Raw genomic sequence first — 22,971 nt, forward strand, 5'->3', positions numbered from 1 at the left:
AAGGAGGAAACTGGAAGCCGGTTGAGCCTTTGCAAACTGTAGAAAAGGGAAGCTTTAATCAATTGTTGCATATAGGTGTGTAGGTATAAAATGTGTTTTTTTCAAATACAAATTTTAAGTGTTAACCAATCAAATTTTTTGTTGATCAAAAAAATTTTCAGTAACACCTAGTTTCTCCCAAAAGGGGATTGTAAGTTTTGTCACTTTCTTTGTAAAGCCATTAGTTTTTATGATACCATGAGCATACAGATAGCAATCTGCACAGCAAATAGTAGGTACCACCGTGTTCCTCTCATGTTAATGCAGATGTATGCACTTCACTGCTCTGTAATACTTCTGTAGCTACATTTAAGCACCTTATTTGAGAATATCTTCACACCTATCTTATTTCACTTCAGGTTGCTACCAAGCTTTAACAATTAAAAACATCACCTTTTTTCTCCAAATAATGGTTCTGCAAACGTGTATGACTAAAAATGACGTATCCCATCTTCCTTTACATGGAAGAAGATCATTATGTCTTGAAGGCAGTAGGTAGTTAAATCGGCTTCAGTGTGCTGTTTCTAAAATTCTCCAGTGTGACTGTTGAGTTGCTCCTAACTTTTTCATTCTATTGGTTGCGTGACTGAGAGCATTCAAGATCTGTTTCAAAGGATACAGGTAAGAATAACTCATTAGAAGAAACAACCAGAAGTTGGAACTTCAAAGTGTTGGAATGTTCCTAATCAAATATTAAACTCAAAGAGAAAAATGCATCTGGGCTAGCTAGCAGTTCCATTGTTATAAATAACCTTTATCTAGAGGTGTGACTTCTTTAACACCTTCCTCAATTTGCAGTATGGAATTCATCTTGAAATCCAAGAAATGTAACCTTATTCTCAGTGCATGCTTCCCCCTGCAGTTTAAGATGCAGTTTAATACTTGGGGAAAAATTAGAAAAGGTGGATGGGTTAAAAATACCAGCTGTGAAGTAAAACAAGCCATATGCAGCAGTGATGGATTTTTTTTTGGGGGGGGGGGGTATTTTTCTTATATCAGACACGTGAATAACTACGTAGCAATCTCAAGGTAAGGATTTTGCAAAGCTTTCCCTAAGCCAGCATATTTTTTTCCTGTGGTACATAGTTGAGGTTCCCAGTCTGTATGTTGAATTGAGATGTTCTATTTTTACACATGGATAGTAGTTTGCCAAGGAAATGACTCCCTCTGGCACATCTGCTAGTTTTGGTTGCTGCCATGAGAAGTTTTATCTCCTGGAAACCTAAACTGCATCAGTTATGGTATGTAAAAGTTAAAATACTTGATCTGAAATCATTTTGTTCATAAACTTATCCCTCCCAAACCTACCTGCATCTCTCGCCAGATCCACAAAATCTCAATTGTTCCATCCTGCTTTTCCAAGGATGTTTTCTCCTCAGCCAACCCCAAAGATGTCATTTTGTACCAGCTGTTCCTAGAAAATGTTACTTGCTTTTGTTTGTAGCACAAATGAAATTATTCAGGGACAGTACGATACTGGCTGTCATGGTAGATTTCTCAAAAGTTGACATTTTTGTTGATGTGAGATGTGCTCAGAAAAACAATGAGCTAATAAGCAAAATAAAGAGTTGAGTGTGGTGTGCATTTTAACTAAACTAATGTATGTCAGGCCTGGAGATGTGTTTTCCTATAATTGTTCTGTTTTTCTGCAAGTTGTGGGTAACTGAGATGATCTGAACAATTAAAAAAGCAGGCAAGAAAGATCGCACTGACCTTTTCTAATTTGAAAAAGTGAATCTGAACTGTTGTAAAGGCAGCAAATGTGGCTGTGTGCTGTTTGTAATTTGTTGTTTTTTTTTTTTTTTTGGGGGGGGGGGCTTGAAAATGAGTTTTGGAATGAGTGTTGTTTAAAGAGGCAGATTTCAATGAAGAAACTAAAAGGAAAAAAAAGAACCCCAACGAACTGTTAGCGAAATTGGTACTGTTATTTGGGTCTCATTTTGTAATCCATAACAGGCTTGGGAATGTTTTGATCGAGTTATGCAGGATGTATTTTGCAGTGCTGATTGCAATTTTTCTCCTGTTAAGGAGACAAGGTGTCTCCAGTTAATAGTTGCTTAAAGCTCTGAACTATAGGAAAAGAACAGTTTCAACTGTAAAGGTAGCTCTTAGATTCGGGGAAAAAAAATTGCTCTCCCTATTTGAGAAATATTGCGGGAAGTAACAAATCTCCCTATACCTAGTCAGTGAACAGGCTCCTAGAGTAGGTTGGTGAGCAGAGAGATCATTGTACTGTTAATTCTTTATTCACTTCGTGAAACCATCAGTTTTAATAGTTGTATTTCTGGTGTATTCTGCAAATAAGAGATATTTTGGACTATGTACAAAACATCTGCTAAAAAACTTTTTTTTTGGCATATGGCAAGGGGCACATCTTTTAGTTTAGTTTTTTCAAACCACCTTCTGTACGATCATCCGTAAGACCATCCTGCTGGACTCTGGAAAAGTCAGAGGTCAAATTAAAGCATAAGCATTTTTTTTCCTACCTAAGCAGGAAGAATGGCTTCCTGTCACCCTGGAGCCTGCACTCAGACTGACAACTGCAATTCTTCTTTGAAAGGGATTTCATGAAAGGGATTTCATGGGTGCAAACTTATTTGTTACCTGTCATAGGCATCCTGCTTCCATTTTCAGATTCTTTGGTTAAAATGGCACATGATCCCCCTTATTTCAAGCAGGGGATCTGAAACACAACAGTTTATCCAGTACTAAAAAATTAACCTAAGTGCATTCCATGTATGTTTGCGTGACTTGTTTGACAGTACCTGCCTCATACTTTAACTCAAGCTCATTTGTTTTTTCAAGATCACTTAACTTGATTCATCTCTATTATATTCTATTGCTGGATTGTTTAATATTGACACTGAAACCATGAGTGAGGATTTAACTGAAATGTTTTAGTCAAAATATTTCTTTATTCTTTGATAAGTTGAAGGAAAATACATGTTTAATATCATACTAATATGATAGCAAACACCTTCCTCCCTCAGCTGAGATTTTATTATCTATTAAATAAAATAGAAAACAACATGTGTACAAGTCTATACAAATAACTACTTGTTCAACATCTCTCAAAAACTTTATACAGGTCAGACAAGTTAGCAAGCTGTAAGATGTTGCCATCATCTGTGAAGTGTTTAGGAGGTAAAAGGTAAGTCCTAAAAGCTTTATAAACAATGTGTTCCACAGTCCATTTCCATGGTGGTGAAGCAGAGTCAGAATCCTCGTTCTGAAATACAGAAAAAGTAGAAACAAGCTGAAACTTTTACTGTAGGAGAGCATTTCAGCTTTATCAGACTACAGAGACTAAAATTCCATTAGTGTTGAAGTTAACTGTACAGAATGAAGTCTAAGTTCTGCAAAGTCTGTTTTGAGTCGTGCCACTTGCAGAATGAGCTAGCTTAACTGAATGATTAAGCAGGTACTTAAAATACAGTCTGCTTATGTTTATATGAATCCCTCTATAGAAATCTATTGCAGCTGAACAAGTTAAAAAGACATCCCAAACTCCAAGGCCAAGGCCTGTTGCAATATTAAGTGCAGTGCACAGCCTGCCTGCTGTTAAAAGGTTTTGTCAGGAGACATACTTCAGAAAACCTCAAGCCCCCCTCTTTCATTTGGAGTCTTGCTGCACTGCTACTCGATTTACTTTGTTGAAAGGAGAGTTGGTATTACAAGTCTATAGTTGAGGGAATTCAAGTCTTAACTCTGCTCATTTAAGTAGTTGCAGATTACGGTACCTGGGAGTGGGTCAGGGTGACTTCATCTATTAAATATTGCTTTCTAATGGAGTAAAACAGAGAGAGTTCTTTACTCAGGCTTTCAAAGCACTCCTTTTCTTCGTCCCAGTTTACCTGTTTCAAGAAAGAGAAATTATTTAATAGAGCCTGAATAAGCAGCCAGAGACTTAAAAATTCCTAAGATGGAAAAGTCATAATATTTTGACCATTTTTGTGTTGGTAAGGTGGAGGTACTGAACAAAAAGGGGAAGAACTGGAGGCATTCAAATCAAAACATCCAATTAGCAGATACAAATACAGAGGTGAAGTACAACTAATCAGTAACCATAGCAAAAGTGTCTGGAGTATGTAACAGTACAGTTGATCAACTCCAGCCTCTCCTTTGCAGTTTCTGATAAGGAATTTGATTCATTTCAGTATTTCCTAAGTGGAAAAAATTCATTTGTGAATGAATTGTTGAAGAACACATACCTCTGTGGCCAGACGAAGGATAAACATAGGTAGTCCTTCCAACAGGGGAATGTAATTATCTATCAGAAGTGGCAAGCCAATCAGATTTCCTTCCTGCAAGGCAATACTGCTGCTTCAGTAAGAAAAAGAATTGTTCTTTCTTGCAGTAAATGAACCAAAACTGTTACGTGTTGTAGGACTGATTTTTACCGAACTTGCTGAGCCTTAAGGGCAGCTGAAGTTAAAAGGTTTTAACACCTGATTCTAGGCGGACATTACAGGAAGGTCAGTGGTGGTATTTAACTTATGCTGCCTGTATTTAGATGTTTTACTGCAGGGAGACCAACTCAGCTTTCTCCTCCACCTCTAACCCTTGACTATACCAGTCCCATTTCTGAGAACACAGGTGAGGTGCCCGAGTTATGGCACCTGCTGAAGCTGTTCAGTTTTGTATGGAGTAGGAGTGCACAAAACAAGAACCATGAACAGCAAATGTGATCCTGTAGATCAGAGTTGGTTAAGCCACACACCTTGCTGGACAGGAGACATGCAGACTAGTTAGTGAAGAGATGACTCATTTGATAACTAATTAATTAAGCTTTGCATAGTCCCCCTCTAAAAGCAGTGTAAGTCCTGAGCCTTTTTTTTTTTAAATGAAAGGGGTAAACCACCTAAACCTTACTGGAGTTTGCTCTTAGTAAGTACAGCAAGCAAACTGTTGTGGTTATCAGTTACCAAAATGTAGCACCATTTAGAACAAAGAGCAATAGTAGCAGTCATCTACCTCGTCAATTTCAAGAGAGAAATAGTCTTTCAGCATTTCAGCCTTCTTTTTCAGAAACTCAACTATGTACTCAGCAAGACCTTCTTTTGGGCCATCTTCTTCTGTCCAGCCACTCTCAGGGTCCTCTAAAGCAAGCATTGCAAGCTCATATAAAGGAGCTGCCTCCTAAAAATGGAGGAAGCAGAAATGTTGTTAGTGATCCCACCATGAAAGGCTGTAGCTTTTTCCTTTACAAACAATCTAACTTTACTATACAGCTTTTGGGATGCAGAGCAGACAGTTGTGCTAATCAAGCAATCTAAGGGTAAGTTGATTTCCGATACAATTCTCTGCAGCCCACGATCTTGCTAAGTGTTGATATTTACAGGATAAGCACTAGCATTCTATGTCTAATAAAGGTAGATTGTGTATTGTAATTTTGTCCAGATGTAACAATAAATAGCAAAGCTGGGTGAATAGGCAGAAGCAACACTAGCAACAAGCCCCCAGGATCACAACAGCTGTAGCTACAAAATGACTCAAGGTGTTTGCTATTTTGTATTACTGTGAAGGCAATGGAGTACCACTCTTACAGTGAGCAAAATCGAACCTATAAACATATACATTATCTGAATGGGCAGCCTCACTGTATATAAGCATTTTTTATATAAAATAATGTAAAATTATACTTACAGAGAGCCTTAAGACTCCAAAGTTTGCAAAGTCATAAATAAGTATCTGGTAGAAGAGTTCTTGGCTAAATTGAATTAAAAAAAAAAAAATACTAGTTACAGACATGATCATGCATCTCCAAGGTACCATAATGAAAAGGGGAAAAGTAAAGGTCACCTTGGAAACAATAAATGACCGTATCCTTTCATATTAATAAAGATCTTACTTTTAACTCAACAGTTTAAGATTCATACACCCTCTCTAGATGTTTACAACTAAGTGTTTCTTAGTTCCTGACATCACCAACACTGATGCAGAGCTGTTACATAAGCATGGAGCTGCTATCAGTTTATTCCCAGATCCCTTATATTTCGTGGTCTTTAATCCTTTGCTGTTCTGCAAGAAATACACAGGAACTTGGAACTTGATACAAGTCCATCTTAAATTTTGTAACAAATAAGAGAATACACTTGTGTCTGGCCCAGTAAGATCTCAGGTGCAAAGCTTTATGTTATGATCACATCCTGCAACTTCTCTTTACCCAAGTGGATTGAGTCACTGACTTTTCTAAAGCCTCTGCTCGCTCCTCTTTCCACTGTGGGTACTGAGTAGTTGCTGTAGGCAAGCATAAAGCAAGTAAAATTTCTTTCCCTTACTCCAGTCTGTGAGCACAAAATGCAGTAGCTGGCATTTAAGATTACACTGAGCTTCTGCAGCTTTTCACAGGCAGTCCAGACATGTTTCTACTGTTTTGAACAGGCTGCTTAATCGTCAGCCTCATGACTTTCTGGACAGGCCATAAGAAAAAATAATTTTCTATCATTTCCTTCTTCTAATGAGCTTGGTAACAGGTAATTATTTGAACTGCCAGCAAGTGTGACAGCTTCTTTACCTGAGTTTTGTTGTATTGAGAAGATACAGTTTTGTCTGATATTGCACCAGAGCCCACTGAGGGCTGACACAGCCAACAAATGAGTGATCACGTAGCATTTCCTGAAGAGCTGAAACAAGGGGAAAAAGGAAAAAAAAGGTTAATGTTCTGTGTGCAACTCTGCCCTAATTTAGTCAGTTGAGTGATTTGTGACTATCTAAAGTCTGGCTACTGTTCAACTACTACTGCACTACAGTTTCTAATATACACATACTACCAACTCTATTTTAAAATGTTAATCATTTCTTTGTATACGCATATATTCATAATATATTAAAGCATAAGTCAGTTTATAAAAATTCACACTTATAATTTAACTGTTAAGAAAAATCTCTCCATTTGATTTGAGCAACCTGACTTTCTGAAGTTGTTTCCAGCCACAGGAGACTAGTAAAGGAGCATAGACTTATTTCAAAGAAAACTGTATATGCAAAACAAATTTGCAACAAAATCTTGTAGTATTAGACTAGGTTCTGGCAATGCAGTAGATTAGGCCCGTAGTCAGTGTCGTCTTCCCTCCATAAGTTTCCAGCCTCTTTTATTTGAAAAAATAAAAGTGCAGAGTCCAGATTCCATGTTCATTTTATGCACTCTGCCAAAAATGTCACTACAGCCCTCAGAAACAGCTTCATCATTATAGGAGCTTGACACAGCCATCACAGCACATACAAAGCATTACGCTAAGCAAATTCCATTGCAATATTGTATTCTGATGGAAAAGGTGACAAGAAGAGCATTTCTTACACCAGTCTCTTGTAGGTGTTTCTTACATATGTGAAGATGAGAACCTAAAGCAGCTGCACAAGTTGTGCTGTGTACTTTAGGGCATTTTTGGATATTTCATAGCACAGGAATAACTACCTGATTTCAGTATTTAAACCGCAACAGCCTAATATGGAATTACCAGCTTAGAATTAACCAGCCTACTGCAGAACTTATTCTATAGCACCGGTAAAGTGTCAGTACACGCTTACTAGAAACCTTGATCTTTAGAAGTTGGTTGTTTTTTTTTTTTTTTTTTAAAAGATTTTTAAAGAGTTATTTATTTCAGAAGTCTGTTAGTCTAGCCATTTTAGCTGTGGAGCTTCTCCCCAGATTCACAATTCAACAATGACAAAAAAACACAAGGTTCCTAACATTTAGACCAACTGAATATTACTGGAATATGACTCAATATGACTCTTAAAGCAACTGAAAGAGCAAAGAAGAAACAACCCTAGGAAGAACTGCAAACATTCCACCTTTTCTCCGAAGAAAAAGAAAGAGTATTTCACCAGTCTTTTTTGAACTCCTCCCATAAGTGGGACAGATCCAAATAAAAATGACTAGCAAAAGCAGTAAATAAGAAAATATGACCATCAGGTGTGTCCCATAAAGTTTTTCTTGTGAATATTTTGTAATCATGCAATTAAGCAAAATTTTTAATGACTATTAATGGATATTTGTTTGAAAATTACAAAATACCATAGCTTTTCAAGCTGTGATTTTTTTGGTATTAGTTATGACGCAAGTTAGAGTTTACAAGCTATTTAGAATGAAGCGTTTGCTTACTAACAAGATATGCAAGTTTTTAGTAAGTTTTCCCAGTATGTCTCATGCTTTTAGCAGCAGACTGTTCAGAGTTTGACCCTTGACATTTAACAATTTTGTTCGTCAAAAGCTCAAGTAAAAACATGCCCCAGTCAGCTCACTGTGTTGCTTTCTTCCCCTCAGTAGTCCAAGCAGTCGTACTTAGTTGGTGAAATAAGCCTAAGAATCAAAGCCACCTGCTTACTTTCATGCGCCCGGCTGCTAATTTCCTCCCGAAGAGTCAACACACTGGTCAAATTGATAATTCTTCTTTTAGGGGTGCAGGCAGCAGTCATCTCCTTTCTGGAAACATCTTTTTCCATTTCTATGTCCGTGTCTTCCCGGGGTCTCTTTCTGCAATACAGAAAAAAAAAAAGAATTATGTTCTATCCTCCTATCACTGAAGCAAAACACAAACAGATGGTCTGCTGCATTCACACATTCTACGTTAAAAAAAGGGAAATGCAGGAAGTTTCCCAAAGCTTCCACTGTTTTTATTTTACTTCCTATGCATAATTTGTTAGAAAAAGATAATTCATAACGAATTTAAGACTTTAGTATTGGTCATATTGGATGTCTGTTAAGCAACAAGCCAATGGGCTCTAAAGGACACATTACAAATGTTGACATTTCTAATGATGCCCCCTCACACACTTCTCTGGCCTCTCATAACAGCTCCATGCAGGGGCTATAGAAGATGACAGTGCTTCTATCTTCACTAGGGTAATGTCTGCAAAATTCAGTAATGTAGTTCCTACCTTTCAGTCATACCACAAAATGGTGTCCTCCAAATTGAGGAGGACCACTATTATCTTTCTCAAGTAAAGTCAAGGTCATCATTATTTTTATAGGTTCCTGCCTTCCAGCATGCACAGAAATCCCATTCCAGTTAGAAAATTTATCACGAGTTATGTAAGTTACAGTTCACAGATTAAGTTGAATTTCTCATTAAAATACCATGAGAAGTTATTCTAGGAAAAGTTTTCCTTCTGAAAAAAACACGTCCAAAGGTATCAGAAAACCCTCCAAATTCAAGGCAAAGCCATGAAATAAACAGGTAGGACTGCAAGACCTCAGGAAAGACGAGACTTACCGAGGAAGTACTTTCTCGGGAGACAAGTGTCTACTCTTACTCAGCTCTCCAGGCATTGCCATGTCCTGCTGAACCTCGGCCGCTTCAAGGATATCAGCTATTTCAAGATCACTGACATCTTCCATTTCAGCATCCTGCAGCCTGGCAGGACCCTCTGGAGGTGCTGCATTAACCCCCACTGTCACTTCAGCAGGGCCTGTACTTAGGGGATTGTTCACTGGCTGAAGGAAAGCATCCAGTTTCTGCTCTCGGGAATCAGTGCGGACCATCTGGTGTGCATAGATTTTATCACTGCTTCCTTTTGTGGCCGCAGAAAGGTTAGCTGCTGATTTTACCACCTCACTGGAAGAACATTCAGCCCCTGGAAGCAACGTCTTCATTCAGATATGGGGAAGGAGACATCAACAATAAGTAAGTAAAAGCAGAGACCAATCGCGCTTCTCACAGCACCTTACTGCTCAAAGGTAACTTCCAAACCCCACAGACACCATGTCAGTTGCTTAAACAGGCCACCAGCTTTGCAGTGGCTTTCTGCATAATATGAGTGTCACCATCTTGGCAATTACTGAAATCATTAGTTTGTATTCGAGACAAGGGAATGTTAAGTTTTAAAAACAAAAACTTTTTAGAAGATTACAGTTAGCATACTATGCTATATATAAAAAGAAATTAGGGAAGCTTTTTCCTGCTACTTTTCTGGTTATGTTAAATCCGAAGTGTCACCAAATACACAGAATGAACAATTTCCTCACACATCTTTCTTATAAAAAAGGGCAGAATAAAATATTTAGTGCATGTGAAGGGTAATATACCTGTAAAAATCAAGAAGATTGAACAGATACTTGACAGAAAATTACTTTAAACATTTCCATGCACTTCTCCAGTAAGTTCACTGCCTCATTGTTAACGTTGGTATATTAAAGCACATCCATCCCTGGAACAGAGCAAAGATCTCACGCTACCAGTGTAACAGTGATGACTATCCATCACTGCGTAGCTTGTACTTCTGAAGAAGGTAAACACACCCACTACTGTTAAAATAGCGCAGAGCTATGGCTACTTGAAACATGTATTCTCACCTGAGTGAAGTACATCCTTGAGGAATTAGAGCCCAGTAACTTGCTCTCTACGTGTTGCTGCACACGCTCTAGAATGCTGTCTTCATGAAGGAAGTGGACCTCGTGTTTTGTAGGGTGCACATTCACATCTACATTCTTGGGAGCTATTTCCAGGCTGGAAAAGATTTTAAAGGAAGTTAACCTAAAATTTTCCCTGGATGGCAGAGAGCACACATTGGTTCAGTATAACGTTTGTCAGACTTGGGGCAAATTACTACACTCAAAGAAGCCAATAATAGTCCCAAAACCTACTAAAGTTGCACTACAGTCAGATTTGTTTGGTATATTAAAAAAAAATTACTCTGAAGAACCCTATTCTGAACTCAAAGTCAGCTTGCACAGGTAAGCTTAAATCAACCTCTCCACTGTACTACTAAAAACCATTTTTAGAAATAGCTTTTACTCACAGTGTCTCATGAGTTAGTTTTTGATGCCCTGTCATTATCAATGACCCCAAACACTGCAATGCAAGAACTTTATTCTTAGAAAGCACTGGATATCATTAAGTTTCACTGGTGAATGACAAGATTTAGTTGCTTACCATTTAGTTGCTTGGTTCTTAAATTTTTCATACTCTCCGATTTTTAAAAGAACAGTCTGGTTTTAGCTATTCTTTGTAAATAATTACTTCCAGTAAGCAGCATGCAATTCACTTTTTTGTTACACTAGCATACCAAGAAGAACAGTAACTATTAAGAAGAGAGATACAAATATAATTCCTAGCAAGAAAAAAATATGAATGGTGTTTGGAAAATTATCTGAGTGGTCTTAAAATCACTGCTGTATTCCTAGTATAACTCATTTTCCTAAGCAAAGAGCATAATGTCAAAGGACTTAAGTTCACTGCTTCTGAAAATTAAAGCCTGTCTTCAATGTTACAAAAAAGAAAGTCAGTACAAACAATTAAAGATGCATGGTGAATTATCTCCTGTCTAGCAATAACCTACCTTAGTACAATACTTAGCACTACCATCGGGAACACAAATGACCTTCTAAACCTACTCACCCTAGCTCCATCCTATAAGATAGTAGCAAAAGGCTACTTTTTCCCATTACTTTACCTTAAGTATAGGAATGGATGTGTACTTTTTGGCAAGTAAGCAGCATACACAGTCTCTATGGCTTTCCGCAAAGCGGTTGACTCTACCAATCGATCTGAAAGAGAACAAAATGCTATTTTCCAAAAATGCTACAGAATAACTAATCCTTCAGAGCAATATCTTCATGCTTTATATTTTCAAAAGGCACGCAGTTTATCCCTCTTTTTCCCTAGACCTCTCCAAGTAAAATACAGGTTTAGGCAATATCATCTTAGTATTTGTTTTATATTTAGAAGTACTTTTCACAAATACTGAAATAACCAGACTACCTTTTCAGTATTTCATACAGTCAAGGTTCATTGCACCCTGCACTCATGTTGCCACAGAAGGAAGAGACCACTCCGTGTTACTGGGCAGGACACCCTCATAACCTCGGTATTTCACAACCTTCAGTTTAGACCCAGTCTTAGCTGCTTTCCAGTACTTACAGAGCAAAACTTGACCCACATTACACATAGAAAAACACCTTAAGATCTACTGTTAACTATAATATTTATCCTTCAATGTTTTCAAGAATTTTTATACTCACAAGATTTTTGCAATTCTTCCGAAAGTTTTGTTCTGATTATTACATAAGAAGCAATGACTGTACAACTTTTTTTAAACTTACGGTTTATGAAGAGTAAAAATATAGATTTCTTCACAGAATAATTTGCATTCGTGATGTAGCCTTTCATTTTAAAGGCCAGATTTGCATCTTCACAGCCCACTTCTATCAATTCCCTATTGACAGTTTGACAAAAACACAAAGTTTCTCCTGTTAATGCAAGTTTCAAACGGTATTCACAAGTAGCAGCACACTGTTCTATGTTCTATTTATGCCACAGTTACAGAAAACTACAGTATGATTTGAGAGCTCCAACATTCTTTGCTGAGCCACAAAACTATCTAACCACAAAAAAAATAATGAAGCGCCAACTGCATTTTCTTTCTTTCATTGGTTTCTTTCTGCACCCTCGTATCTCTCCCTAAGAGAATGTAAAACAGTAATCCAGTATGATTGGAGTCTGTGAAACTACCTACAGTACCTTTTTAATACCTATCACAATATCATAGCCATGTATTGACATAGCATTAACAATTTTCATAACAGATTTTATACTTTTTGTGGTACATTAGTTAGAGAAATCCAGTTACATTTTAGTAGCTTATAAGTATACATTTCTAGCAGCGTGTTGTGCTAGCTGCTGAAGCTCACATAAGAAAGACTTATGGGCTTTGTATTTCCCATTCAACCTCTCTATATACACAAGTGCCAATTTAATGCAAGTTCCTCTTTTAAGTCAAAATAAGCTAGACTAAACACAATCTGAAATTGGGTAAAATAGGTTTCACTTGAAAAAGTAAGATCAAAACATGTCGAAATGGACAACTTATTCAGGACTGTACAAAGGAAAAAACTGTATCAAACAAGCATCGGAAGTAGACAAAAAAATGCATGGCATAGAAATACTGTCTATCTTATTACTAAGCAGCCTCTCTAGTGTGCTGTATTTCCATGTATTACAAGTTAAATTCCTTAAATGTGAATTGTGATTTTAGTAACCAAATCAAACTGACACCTCGGTATTCATGGGGAGACCTCAGAGAACCTAATTCTACATGTCTGTGCTATGAGTTCTTCTCAGCTGAAGATTTAATAAAGAGATTTTTTCCTAAAGTGGCAGATAAATTTTGAATAGATGACCAGTTTTGTTTCCAACTTCTCTGTCTGGTTTACTTAGCCTCAACTGATACAGCTTTTGTCAAAACATTAAACCTTAAGATTTTAGAAAAAAATTGAGAAGACTTCGAAATGTATCAAACAGACTGCAGTATGAAGAGGTAAGATTTTCATGGTGTAGGAAGAGGACAGGAACTCATAAAGAACACAAGTACAGTTTGCTTTTTTAGATTAGCACACAAAATTACAAGTAGGTTTTTCCCTTTCGGCACATTGAAGGAGTAATTTTACAGCTTCCCTATTTTCTTTGATATACTTAAAAAAGAAGTCACTGTCTGCAATACAAAGGAGAGCTTTTTATTACTGCAACAGTCACGCTTCCATGTAATTCACCTTGAAGGCAGGAGAAGTTTGCATAGCCTGTGTTCTTTAAAAGAGAAGGTGGGAGGAGATTCGCTAGAAAGTCAAAACGAAACTCAACGCCAACATACCTGCTAACAGCATTTCCAAAGATGGACCTAATGTTGTCCACTGTTGAGGCATTTGTTAAAGTTCTAACATCTGACACGGTATCACCTTGCTAAATAGAGCAGAAATAAGTATCAATCAGTTCACAGTTCTGTCTGAAGTTTCAGAAACATACTCAACTTAGCAATAATAATTCTAACAAAAAGGTACAATGTAATTATCATGTTTTATATTATTTCCTTATTAATATTCAGAAAAGTAACATGTTAAATGGCACAGGACTGCAGGATGTTAGCCCACATCAAACCTATTCACACTAATACTCCATCTTTGAAAGTGAAGAACATATGCAGCTCTGTACAAAAGTTCTGTTGCTTAAAAAAAACTTGACTGGGTGTATATATGGTGAAGTTAAGGACTTTTTTCACATACCTTTTTAACTGAAAAGCTGATACCTGAGTTATGGATGGCGTACCTGAAAAACAGGTAAGCATAAGACTGCAGTATGTGAAAAAGAATCAAATGTCACTACATGAATAAGTCATGAGAAAGAACCTTGCAAGATGAAAACAGTAAAAACGCAGAGGTTAGATTGCTGTAACCAGGACAGCTGGTAGCTTCAGATCAGCCCATTCCAGAGTACTGGGACCTGACACTTCACCTCCTGGCTGAAGTCTTCCTGGGCAGTAAAGATACTTTAAGTAGCTCATTCAGGGAGTATGCTAATACTTTTGCTACTCTTTGCTATCTTGTTTTCACTGGAAGTGCAAAGCAGTTTTTTTTGGTTAAATTGAATAGATTCTACTTGCAAAGCTTCCATACATGGCAAAAGATGCAAAAAAAATAAAAAAAATAAAGGGACCCAGTAAAGGAACATCTGGTAGTGGTTTTTTTTTGTGTTGTTGTTTGTTTTCTGTTGTTGTTTAAAAAAAACGTGAAATTGCCATTCAGCCTTTTCTTATTCAGCCAAATCTCAATACTCTTACACATTTTTTTTACACTGATTCTTTTTTTCTCAAGTTCATTGAGAGTTCACTCATTTAAGTCTATCATCATTTGTTTGCTGAGATTCTTGGTAATAAGAGGCATGGAGTGAATATACTATGTTTCCTGTATTTTTCTTTATCAAACTGGACTGTTAACTGTTATCCAACACCATACGCTTAAAAAAAAAGCGGAAAAAAAAAAGCACAAAAAATACCATACATGCATATGCCAATATCTCTGAAAACAAGCAAACAAAACAGTGCTCTCCATGGCACTAGAAACCGGAGTTTCTTATTTCAGTTTACCTGCCAACAACTTCTAGTATTTTTGCATACTCCTCACTTGGATTTTTTAAAGCTTTCCTCCGTGTATTTACATTGTAAAAGAGATCTTCAACCTACAGAGATGATCACAATTAAAAAACATTTAAGAAGTCTCCTCTCACTATATAATTAAGATAATTTTTGAATATATACTACAAAATTTTCTGAGAACATTTCAGTTTCTGAAGAATCTGTGTTTGATTTTTTTCCTTACCTGCTTAGGTTTACCTAATAAATTTAAACTCTAGAGAAATACATGGCTTTAAATATTTTGGTACATTAGTTTTTTGTTTTGTTTTTTGAAAAAAACACCACCACCTCTACAAGTACTTGCTTTTCAGTGAAAATTATATTCCTTCCATTGCTGATAACAATGGATTCCCTGATTAGATTGTTATAATGAACCACAAATAAACTTTAAAACAGCTGTTGCAATCAGGGCTATTAATGTTATTAAAACAGCAGCTTAAGTTTTTCATTTTCACTATTTATTGAAACAATATGCAAGTTATTTTTCTATAGTGAGAAAGGCAGAATTTTGAAGTTTACTCTTTATGTCATCCTGTATAAAAGCACAAACGTAAATCTACGTCTGATTGACACGCGAAGCCTGGAGGGTGCATATTCCCACTGCAAGGCAAGCACATACCTGCAGACTCTTTGGCCAGGCTGGCTTCTACTTCCCACCCTAAACCTTGCAACACACATGATCTTTCTCATTTTGAGTTCCCTACTTTTCTTTATCGTAGCCTTCTGTCTCATCCTGATCACATGCTAACATCTGCAGTCCCATCATCTCACCACAAGACCAACTGAAGATCTGCCTATACCACTCCTCAACTTTCCACTCTTTTTTGTGTAATACACCCCACTTCTTCCCTTGCAACGCAACACATACCAATAGGTGGTGCAAATATAAAGACCAGGGAACAGCAGGATAACATACAAAAAAAAACTTACCGTGATCTGTGTCCCTTGGTTTCCAGCACAGGGTTTTGGAGGGGCTTTAATTTTTCCATCACTGTAAGAAGCTCTAGGCAGAAAATAAAAATAAGTTGTCAGACAGCTGCCAGGAATGGGGGGAAGAAGACAGAAACCCCATCGTCACCACACTTCTCCCAGCAAAGAACTTGGGTTGCTGTGAATTGGCTGCAGCTTCTCCCTTTCTGCTAGCAGAAAACTGACTGTGTTGACCTTAGGGCCCATCAGGGCCACGGGAGAGTGGGAGTAACAGCAGAGAACACGTAGTAGGTAACAGAATACGCATTTTGAAATTGTACTACTGAGACTGATCCTGTAACTGTAGGATTATTATATAGTAATAGTAGGGTTATTGTAGCTTTCTTTAACAATTAGACCTGCATTAATAATAATTCTTCCACTAGACTTCACACTTCAGTTATATTAATAATAAATTATTGACTTTATACATAAGATGTGTTTCCTTTTGGGCCAGTAACAGGATTTTGACCATAAAAGATTTCTGACCCATTTAGTTCTTTCTGAAATTCTGCATCTGCATGACTTCCTAAGGACATACTTCCTTTGACCTCTTACATTCCCTACATAATTAATAAAGACCATCATCATACAGTCTTTTGAAAAAAAAGTCAAGATGTAAACCTTTTCCCTTCTTTTTCATAAAAATAGCTGAGACGTTAATGAGTTTATTTTTGCTTATGTTTAGAGCTCAAGTCTTCAGGAGGATATTCAAAACCCTTTTTGGATAGGATCAGGAAACACAAAATGTTTCTGTGTTCAGAGACATGAAATTTGCAAGACTTGCTAACTGTGTACATACATCATTTTATCCTTAAATGCGAAAGATAAAAGTTAACCCTACACTGGCTGCTGAAGTAGAATTCCTTTTAAGATTTCCCCCACGCACATTTAAATTATACTGTTTAGGTAAAGCCTACCCAGTCTGCAATAAAAATATTTCAAACTAGGTTTTCTCATATTCTGGGCCCTGTTTGTAACTGTCCTAGAAACAAAGTATTCATTCAGTGTCCCCATTCCCACCAATAAGAGCACTGAAAAGAAAATGAAACGCATCTGTTTGTTATTATCTACAGCAGAAGTTACTTGGATCATAACTAGCATACCTGTATGCACACTTTGCATCAGCTGTTTTAGTTGTTACCGTAACATGGGCAACATGACTGATGCTAGCCAATGCCTAGAGAAAGAAAAAGCACCTTTGTAAACCTTGCTCTAGACGTCACTGATAGCTGAAGAATCGTACAAGCTTCAAAGAGCACCACAAAATTCTCATATACTGTCTGCAAATACTTAATAAAAACTCCTGTAAAAATGTCGCTGGGGTCAGTAAAGCTTTAATGACTTTCAGTACCTATAAAACCAGTCTTTATCCAGGACCTTCTTTTGGCTTTAAGTACTGTATTTAGCAAAAAGTCTGTCATCAGTGATTTACCATCCAGTCATATCTTCCATTGCCTTTCACCTGAAGCAACCTTGTTCCTCAAGCAACACTTGAAAAGACAGGTCTTGTTTTACTTAAATAACTTCTTACTCCAGAAATCAAAAAGAATATACACCTCTCACTAGGAATCCATATATTCTTAAAAGACAAAGAAATATATTTTGAACTACATTCATAAGGCAGATTCTCAGAAACCAGAACCTTCTGTATAAAGTTTTGAGAATGAGCAATTATGTAAGCTCTGCACTACAGAAGGACAACAATAAACAATGAACAATTTAAAAACCTTGCTGAAGAGCTTACCTCACCCCTGAAACCATATGTAGAAATACTAGACAAGTCTTCAAATTTTTGTAGTTTACTCGTAGTAAATCTCTCACATACAATGTTGAGATCTTCTTTCTATATAACATGGATAAGAAAATAATGACAGCTACTTTCTGTTTCCACACTTTTCAAGATCAGAAACATTTATAAATCAAAACAAGTGTTAAGAGGTAATACAAAACATCAGCACAGAGCTGTTGATACTCACTCTGATACCACAGCCGTTATCTTGGACTTGGATGAGCTTCAGACCACCTTCTTTAACTACTACCTGGATACTTGTAGATTTAGCATCCAAGCTGTGGAAAGCAAGAAAGCATAGTACAGAACAACCATTCTAGAGAACAAATAACTTTACGAAAGTGGAATTTTAAATTGTTCTTATATAACTGATACATGTTTCTACTCTAGTTTTCAGTCACATTGGAACTTCTGTTTCAAACAAGTATTTACCACCTTCTTCCTTTTTCTTCTAGCAGCGACGTAAATGATTCTAACTCACTATTCACAATTCAGACACGCTTTCAGAAAGTCCAGAGAGCAAGGAGGGTGCCTCGGCCCGGAACAATCCCTTCTCCCCCCACTCCCGGGGCGCACTGCACTCAGCTGCTGCCCTCCACAGGGCTGGCTCACTCAGCCCGCCACAGCGCCCAGGCTGCAGCTCGAACCCAGATGTGCCTCCCCTTCAGAGCGACCGCATGGAGCCCTCGCACCCCCAACCCCGCAGCTCGCCTCACCAGTTCTCTATCATCTCTTTGATGGCATTCGCCGGTCTCTGGATGACCTCGCCGGCCGCGATGCGGTTCACCACAGTTTCATCCAGCCGCCGGATCACGCCGGCCATCGCCACCGTGACAGGAGCGGGGCCCGGCCCGCTGCGAGGCCAAAAGGGCCGGGGGGAGAGGGCGGCGGGGCCGAGCAGAGGAGGGAGGCAAAAAAATGGCGGCCGCCTCAGGGCCTTGAGATGGTGGAGGGAAACAGCCGCGCGCCCCGCACGTTCGCGCCAAGCGGCAGCACGCCCCGCAATTGGGTGAGGTAAGTGTCCATCACTCGGTCGCCCTCCCGCCCCGCGCGGCAATTGGCGGAGGGCTGGGGGCCGGCCTCGGTGTGACAGGCTGGCGAGGTGGGGGTGGTCCGTCTTCCCCTGTCTTCATGTCTGGGGTCATCATTAATTGTAACATGCTAATAGCAATCAGTAAAACAGTTTTCACTTTACAGAAAGAAAAAGAAATCAAAAAAACATCCAGAGGAGTATACTGAGACCAGTCCCCCCTGCTCCTGACACCTGGTGATATGGTTGGCATAACCAACACCATTTCATGAAGCACGCAGCTGCTATCTGCTGGCAGGCTGATGGCAAATCACCCCTTCCACCTCTCTGCATGATTTTTGAAAGCACGTGTGCCCACCAGCACTGTGAAAGCCCTGGGCATGGAGTCCCTAAGATATGGTGACACCCATTACGAAGCAAGGGAGCAAAGCAGCATTTGAGATACCGCCCGTCAAACCCAGCAGCTGTTAGTGGGACTTAGGTCAGAACTGCTGCTGGGCAGCAAAACCTGTGACCCCCATGGCCAGGGGCACCGCCAACACCATCTTTTTTCCTCCGAGGATTGAGTAACTCATGTAATTTTACATGTATTCTGAATCTAGATCATGATTATTAAGAATTTGACCCAACTGGCAGAGTGTCTAGGTGATCAAAAATCTTAGGTAATAAAAAAGCCATGCTGATTGCTAAAAAATCTATCTAATAATGCAACTCTAATTATAACCACAACTAAGTGGCATCCACATTCTACTCAGTATTCCTAAAGAACCTGCTTTAATTCTTTTAGTCCCCATAGCACAGGTAACAGTACACCATCACAGGTGTCACTTCAAACAAGGGGTTTTACAAGGTACCACATGCCTTGGCCAAAGGCATGAAGAAGACACAGTTCCTGCAAGAAACATGTGAAGCGTGAAGCAAAGCCATTTTTTCTGGGTGTTGAGGGTTAAGAGTGTGAAACATGGACTGGCTGTGTCTTGCTGTAAGGTGCCTTACCTTGCAAGGAGGCCAGTAGTCCTGGGAATGCGATGGGAATATCTGGAGAGAGTCAGCAGACTCCAAGATTGAATTTGAGCCAGATTCAGAAAGTAGGGAGGTGGTAGAAGCCCAGCCCCTCACAGAAATGCAGGAGCAGCAGGAGCTGGCAGCCAGCGGGGTGCAGATCACATGCACCTGTATCCCAAAAGAGTTAAAGGTGAGAAGGAAACAGATGTGGAATGACCTTGTGCAAGTCGGTGTCCCACAATCAGATGGGATCACAACATCAGAACTGTTTCGCCAATGGCAAAAGTTAGCGCCTATGCAAAAAAAAAAAAAAAAATCATTCCCCTCCACCCCACCTCAAGGCAAGGCACTAACTGGCAAGTGCCAGAACAGCAGAAAGGAAGGTCTGGTGGTTCCTCCCAAATTATCTACACTGTAGCCTCTTACCACAAGGGGGACCAACACCTCTGTGTTCCTTCAACTATAAAGAAGAGTCAGTCTGGAGGGATTTTACCTGTGTTAGCTCTGGTGGATACTACTGGAGCTGAAGTTACTGTATTACATAGAGATATTAATGGTAAAGAAGCCGCACCACAGAGCACAGAAATTCCGACCCTCCGCCCCCCCCACCAGCCCCCAAACTAAGATTACTTTAACAGTAGGAAATACCACCCCATTTACCACAATGGTGTTAATTGCAACAGTTGAATACATTTTGGGTATTGATGTGTTAGCAGGATGAATTGTTGAAACAGTAAATGGTCACTTCTGCTTCGGGACATCGCAAGGGGGATTTACTATTCAGTCTATAACTGCTTTGTGTGAATTCCCAAAGTGGGATCCAGTTGCGCTGCCCGCACCTGCCAAGGTGGCAACTGTAAAAGAGCATTGCATTCTGAGGGACAGGAGGAAATTACTCAGACCGTTCAGGCACCTTAACAAGTAGGAAAAAGAAACCATGACTGCTTTTAGGAGAATGTAGATTGTAGAGAGCTGACCAAAGTCACACCCCCACTTGTAGTTACAGTACCAGACATGGTTACTCTCAGAAAAAAATACCAAAAATTCACAGCCCTGGAAGGTAGTGCTCTGGTTCCAGGAATTATGTTATAGCAAACAGGTGTACAGGCATCTAGTCACTGGGCCTTGAATAGCTGGCATATGGGTTACATTGGCCCCCATCCATCAAGGGGGTGGTGACGTGTATTCACTGCTGTGGATACAGTGTCAAGGTTGTTCAATAAACCCACCAAACATGCCAATCAACGTAGCACAACTGAAGCACTAGAACAACTCACTAATACAGACCTCCTCACTAAATACATATGACCAAGGAACACACTTTAGTGGACACAATATCCTAGACAGGGCTCAATGGCTAGGTAGAGATTGGATATTCCAATTTGCCTACCATCCCCAAGCTGATGGCTTGACTGAAAGAATGAACGGGATGATGAAGGAATAATTAAAAATATTAACCAGCACTAAAACTTTATAACATTGGAACTTTCATCTTGCTAAATATTTGTTGTTGTTGTTATTTTTTTATTATTATTTCTCTGTTGTTAAATTACCAGAATGTTCATAATCAGACATGCAATGATTGTATCACAACACCTATACTACAAAACATGGTAACATAGGGTTACAGTTAGGGTTAGGGACATTAGGGTTTTGGGTTAGGGTTAGGGCTAGAGTTAGGGCCATTAGGGCTAGGGCTATTAGGGTTAGGGTTAGGATTAGGGCCATTAGGGTTATGGTTCAGGTTAGGGTTAGTGTTTGGGCCATCAGAGTTAGGGCAAGGGTTAGGGTTATGTTACCGTTAGTGTTTAGGGTTAAGGTTAGTGTTAAGGTTAGGGTTAGGTTTAGGGTTTAGCATTTGGGTTTAGGTTTATTGTTAGGGTTAGGTTTAGGGCCATTAGCGTTAGGGTTAGCATTTACAGTTAGGTTTAGGTTTAGCGTTAGGTTTAGGGTTAGGTTTTACGGTTAGGCTTTAGGGTTAAGGTTAGGTTTAGGGCTAGAGTTAGGGCCAGGGCTAGGGTTATGTTAGGATTAGCGTTAGGGTTTTGGGTTTGTGTTAAGGTTAGGGTTAGGTTTAGGGTTTGGAGTTTGGGTTAAGTTTTATTGTTAGGGTTAGGACCATTAGTGTTAAGGTTAGACTTAGTGTTTACGGTTAGGTTTAGCTTTAGGGTTAGGTTTTAGGGTTAGACATGAGGGTTAGCGTCAGGCTTCAGCCTAGGGTTAGGGTTAGTGTTAGCCGCTTCTAGACAACCAGGGAGCACAGCAAGTTAGGAAAACAACCTGTTGTACTTCAGATGGCTCTCACCTCCAGGACACACCAAGAGGCACTTGTAGGGCCATGGTACAAGGCAGAAGTTACTCATGGATCATTTTGGTATCTTAAGAGTCTTTAGAACTGTAAAAGTAAACAATGACTGAAAACAGGCACATTTCTGACCATAAACTTTGCTTCTATCAAGCACTTAAGTTGTTTGTTCTACTAGTACAAATAAAACACTTACAGTTTCTTTTGGTTTTGTTTTCCTGAAAAGCAGATTTTATTTTCACAGCAGTGTGTACATACAGCATTTCTCAAAATACACAGATTTGAAAACAAGAGACTACATACAAGTCATTGATCTGTTTGCTGTGGTTTACTAATAGCTGTAAGTTTGTTTCCAGCAAGTGGCGGGCGATACTGCATCATAGACTTCCTATGAATTGGACTGTTTGGTATAATTATGCAGTATAGTGCAGCTCATTAAAAAAATTGCACAATTTACTATTACTGTCACCTGAAGACTTTTGAAGTATACATACCTTTCCTGAAATAAAATAGAAAAATACTATTTAAAGCAAGCGTGGCAAATCATGAACCTTAGGGAGATGCTTTAAAATACCTAACAGCATCCTAATTTGAGTGTTTTTTAAACACATTTCTGAATTAAGTTTCCTGAACTAATCCCAACAGGAGCAACATAGCAGCATCTTTGTAAGTGAGGAAGCCAACTTCTCCATTTTATTTAGAAGCAGAGCAGAGACTAAGAACAACAAAAGTTGCTTACATTTCTGTTATGTTTAAAAATAGAATAGCATTACCATTTCTTTTTTTTGTTTCACCACAGATTAACACGTATCAGAATATGCTATATATAAATATCCTAATCCATGCAGCATTTATTAATCCACTACAGAAATATTTTCAACATATATCTTTTGAAAATATAATTTAAATATAATATTTTAGTAA

At 38.6% G+C, this 22,971-nt stretch overlaps 1 protein-coding gene across 4 annotated transcripts; it reads right to left on the reverse strand.

Moving 5' to 3' along the window:
* Positions 1–2,934: 2,934 nt before the first annotated feature.
* On the reverse strand, positions 2,935–18,667 carry MLH1 (mutL homolog 1). 4 transcript variants are annotated; one of them, XM_048075639.2, is made up of 19 exons: positions 18,424–18,667; positions 17,895–17,985; positions 17,663–17,761; positions 17,022–17,095; positions 15,877–15,949; positions 14,899–14,990; positions 14,039–14,081; positions 13,630–13,718; positions 12,086–12,198; positions 11,437–11,530; positions 10,337–10,490; positions 9,258–9,631; positions 8,370–8,518; positions 6,557–6,665; positions 5,686–5,749; positions 5,014–5,178; positions 4,251–4,343; positions 3,780–3,893; positions 2,935–3,268 (listed from the first exon to the last, which is right to left on the reverse strand). In XM_048075639.2, the coding sequence occupies exons 1-19, from the start codon at positions 18,528–18,530 to the stop codon at positions 3,101–3,103; spliced, it is 2,265 nt and encodes a 754-aa protein (XP_047931596.1). In that variant the 5' UTR covers positions 18,531–18,667; the 3' UTR covers positions 2,935–3,100. The 4 variants fall into 4 exon arrangements, with proteins under 4 accessions (XP_047931596.1, XP_013049816.2, XP_066848386.1 ...); XM_013194362.3 differs by lacking the exon at positions 17,022–17,095 and having other exon boundaries at positions 18,424–18,476; XM_066992285.1 differs by lacking the exons at positions 14,899–14,990; positions 18,424–18,667 and having other exon boundaries at positions 17,895–17,938.
* Between the last annotated feature and the right edge of the window lie 4,304 nt (positions 18,668–22,971).

The sequence above is a fragment of the Anser cygnoides genome, chromosome 2 (assembly GCF_040182565.1).
Source record: "Anser cygnoides isolate HZ-2024a breed goose chromosome 2, Taihu_goose_T2T_genome, whole genome shotgun sequence".
NCBI classification, from domain to species: domain Eukaryota; kingdom Metazoa; phylum Chordata; class Aves; order Anseriformes; family Anatidae; genus Anser; species Anser cygnoides.

Coding starts and splice junctions, on each gene's coding strand:
- MLH1 (XM_048075639.2), bottom strand. CDS start 18,530: ATGGCCGGCGTGATCCGGCGGCTGGATGAAACTGTGGTGAACCGCATC. Junction 8,519..9,257: donor CCCGAGAAAGTACTTCCTCG/GTAAGTCTCGTC, acceptor TCTGTATTGCAG/AAAGAGACCCCGGGAAGACA. Junction 3,269..3,779: donor TCACCCTGACCCACTCCCAG/GTACCGTAATCT, acceptor TCTGTATTTCAG/AACGAGGATTCTGACTCTGC.